General features: G+C 35.3%; 1 protein-coding gene across 1 annotated transcript; it reads left to right on the top strand.

Moving 5' to 3' along the window:
• The first annotated feature begins 439 nt into the window (after positions 1-439).
• Positions 440-1026, top strand: LOC130684371 (protein S100-A10-like). Its single transcript, XM_057505009.1, has one exon. It carries the CDS (start codon positions 475-477, stop codon positions 766-768), a length of 294 nt encoding a protein of 97 aa, XP_057360992.1. The 5' UTR covers positions 440-474; the 3' UTR covers positions 769-1026.
• The last annotated feature ends 1765 nt before the right edge of the window (positions 1027-2791 follow it).

Raw genomic sequence — 2791 nt, 5'->3', positions numbered from 1 at the left:
AATAAATCTAAGTTTTACAGTTGTTGGAGAAAATACAAGGAGATGGATTACTACCCAACTCATTTTACAAGCTAGCATAACCCTGATACTAAAATAAGCAAGAGAATTAAAATGCAGGCCAAAGTGATTTAAAATTTATTACAGACAGCATAATCATCTAGCTTGAAACTTCAAAAGAATCAACTGACAAATATTAGTGCTAAGATGTGGCCTGATACATAATCAACATACAAAAGGCAATAGCTTTGTGCACCCCTGCAACAACTATTTCAAAATTATAGCAAGAGAAAAAAAAGATTCTATTCACTGCAGCTACAAAAATGACACAACATCTTGAAATTAAGTTAACAAAAGTGTATTAGGCCTTTATTCCTTCTGGGGAAAATATTAAATTTACTGAAGGAATTAAGATATCTTAATAGAAGGGAAAAGAAAGTCACGCCACCGGCCAAGGTTTCAGCAGACCTCACCAAAATGCCATCTCAAATGGAACACGCCATGGAAACCATGATGTTCACATTTCACAAATTTGCTGGGGAGAAAGGTTACTTAACAAAGGAGGACCTGAGAGTACTCATGGAAAAGGAGTTCCCTGGATTTTTGGAAAATCAAAAAGACCCTCTAGCGGTGGACAAAATAATGAAGGACCTGGACCAATGCCGAGATGGCAGAGTGGGCTTCCAGAGCTTCTTTTCACTAATTGCTGGGCTCACCATTGCGTGCAATGACTATTTTGAACTACACATGAAGCAGAAGGGAAAGAAGTAGGCAGCATTGAACAGTACTCCCTCCCTGATAAGAGTTCTCCCAAAGGGTCACTTAAGGATCTGCCCCACAGCTTCCCCCTGTATAACGACTTCTTGAGCTGATGAGGACCCTAGAATATGTACAAATAAAATCCAACCCCCATTAGACAAACATAAAGAAAAGCCAAAGCCAGATAAGCTTCTGATTTTTATATTGCTTGCATCCTTTTTCCCTCAATAAACAAATTCCTCTTTCAGTTAAAAAAAAAAAAAAAAAAAGGGAAAAGAAGAATCACAGTTCAATATTTAATATGATAATAGAAGTGGCACTTCAAATCAATGGAGAGATAAATTATTGAATAAATGTTTCCAGGAAAATTTAAAATGCTATAAAAAAAAATAGATCCCTAGATCACACCATTCAAAACAATAAATTCCACAGATATTAAGGACATAAAAAAAAACTAAAGTTTTCGAAGAAAAGATAGAAAACTCTTTATGCCTCTGTGTGGGGTATACCTTGAACAAGTCTTAGAAAGAAAAACTTATAGAAGATATGAAATATAAATATTTGTGATCAGAGAAGGATTTCCTTTGATGCTAATTATTAAGCTTTAATAATTTTATTCTTAAAATAATATTTATTTTTTGTACTCTTTTGAGGGCCACAAGGGGTTAAAATATGCTCCAGTTGTCATATATTTATGTGAAATCTACACTGGCATGATATTTAGTTTAGATCAGGAGTGGGCAAATCCAGCCCTTTTTTTAATAAGTAAAATTTTATTTAAACACAACCATGCTCATCCCTTTTCCTATTGCCTGTGAATGCTTTGGTGCTACAATGACAAGAGCTGAGTAGCTGTGCCAGGACCCTGTAACATTTACCACCTGTTCCTTTACCAAAAAAGTTCGCCTGCTCCTCATTTGTATCACCATCTTCCTTCTGCCCAGATTTTCCCTTGGTTACATTTATTACCTTGTCAGGAGACATTGGATTGGCCAGGGATGTTCTTCGGGTTTCCCTAAAGAAGTGCTGAGTGGGTATATATGTAATCTAGACTTAGCTCCATGTATTTGAGGTGCTTTACAATCATGTCTGTGCATGAAAACAAAAGATTATTGAAATTAAAGAGCAGAAGCTAGCCTGTGGAAAACTCTTCCATATCAGGCACAACATTTACAGAGGATTTGGTTTTCCCCAATGGAATTTCTTTCCTGTCAGAAATATACTTACTAATGCAACATTATAATTATAAACACATCACATATGTTTAAAAAGTTTCCCTTGGGAATTCAGTGAAGTAAAATGTATCAGAGTTCCTGTGCTTTTAGCATCAAAGTTTTAACACTACTGGGAATAGTGAGTTTATTTTTGAATATGAAGTCTCAGGTTTTATGCATCTCAATTTTCAATAATAAAATATAAATTGTATCTAAACAAGCTATTGAAAGATTCTAATTGGCTTTGGTTGGCTTTACATTACCTTCTCTTTGGATTTATTCTTCAGGGCAAAATCCCCCCCAAGAAGTCAGGAAATTTGCCTTTTCGTTGTTCTGGAGTATGTAGAATTGTCAGATCAGGCTTTCCCTCAAGCTGCTAATACAGTACTAGCTTTAGATGTGTCTGACACAGGGACATGATCTCCTTCATTCTCACATCAAAGGTCTGGTTTTTATCAGAAAAATCAAAGGGAAAAGGAAAATGTAGAGGAATGGTAATATTCTCCCTCTCTGTCTTTTTTTATAAAGATATAAATATTCCATGCAATTATGTGCATTTGTGAATCACTCTAATTTCAGCTTCAGTATTCAGTTGAGTGGCAGGACAATCTATGTTTCTCTTGATTCCCTTCCCCAAAAATCTCTGGCTATATACTAGAATTTTCATTAAAGGAGCACAGGGAGCTTCAACATAATTCATCTCTAAGTCTTTTTCTGGCAAGTCCTTGTATAAAACAATCTTCCCTTTAATATGAATCTGATAGTCTTTTTCTGGCATGAGAATTACATTCATCTGGTATAATGAAGGTTTGCTTTTGAAT

This window comes from Manis pentadactyla, chromosome 7 (assembly GCF_030020395.1).
Source record: "Manis pentadactyla isolate mManPen7 chromosome 7, mManPen7.hap1, whole genome shotgun sequence".
Taxonomy (NCBI): domain Eukaryota; kingdom Metazoa; phylum Chordata; class Mammalia; order Pholidota; family Manidae; genus Manis; species Manis pentadactyla.
Note: the sequence above shows the minus strand (reverse complement) of the source record. Positions and strands in the feature narration are given on the sequence as shown.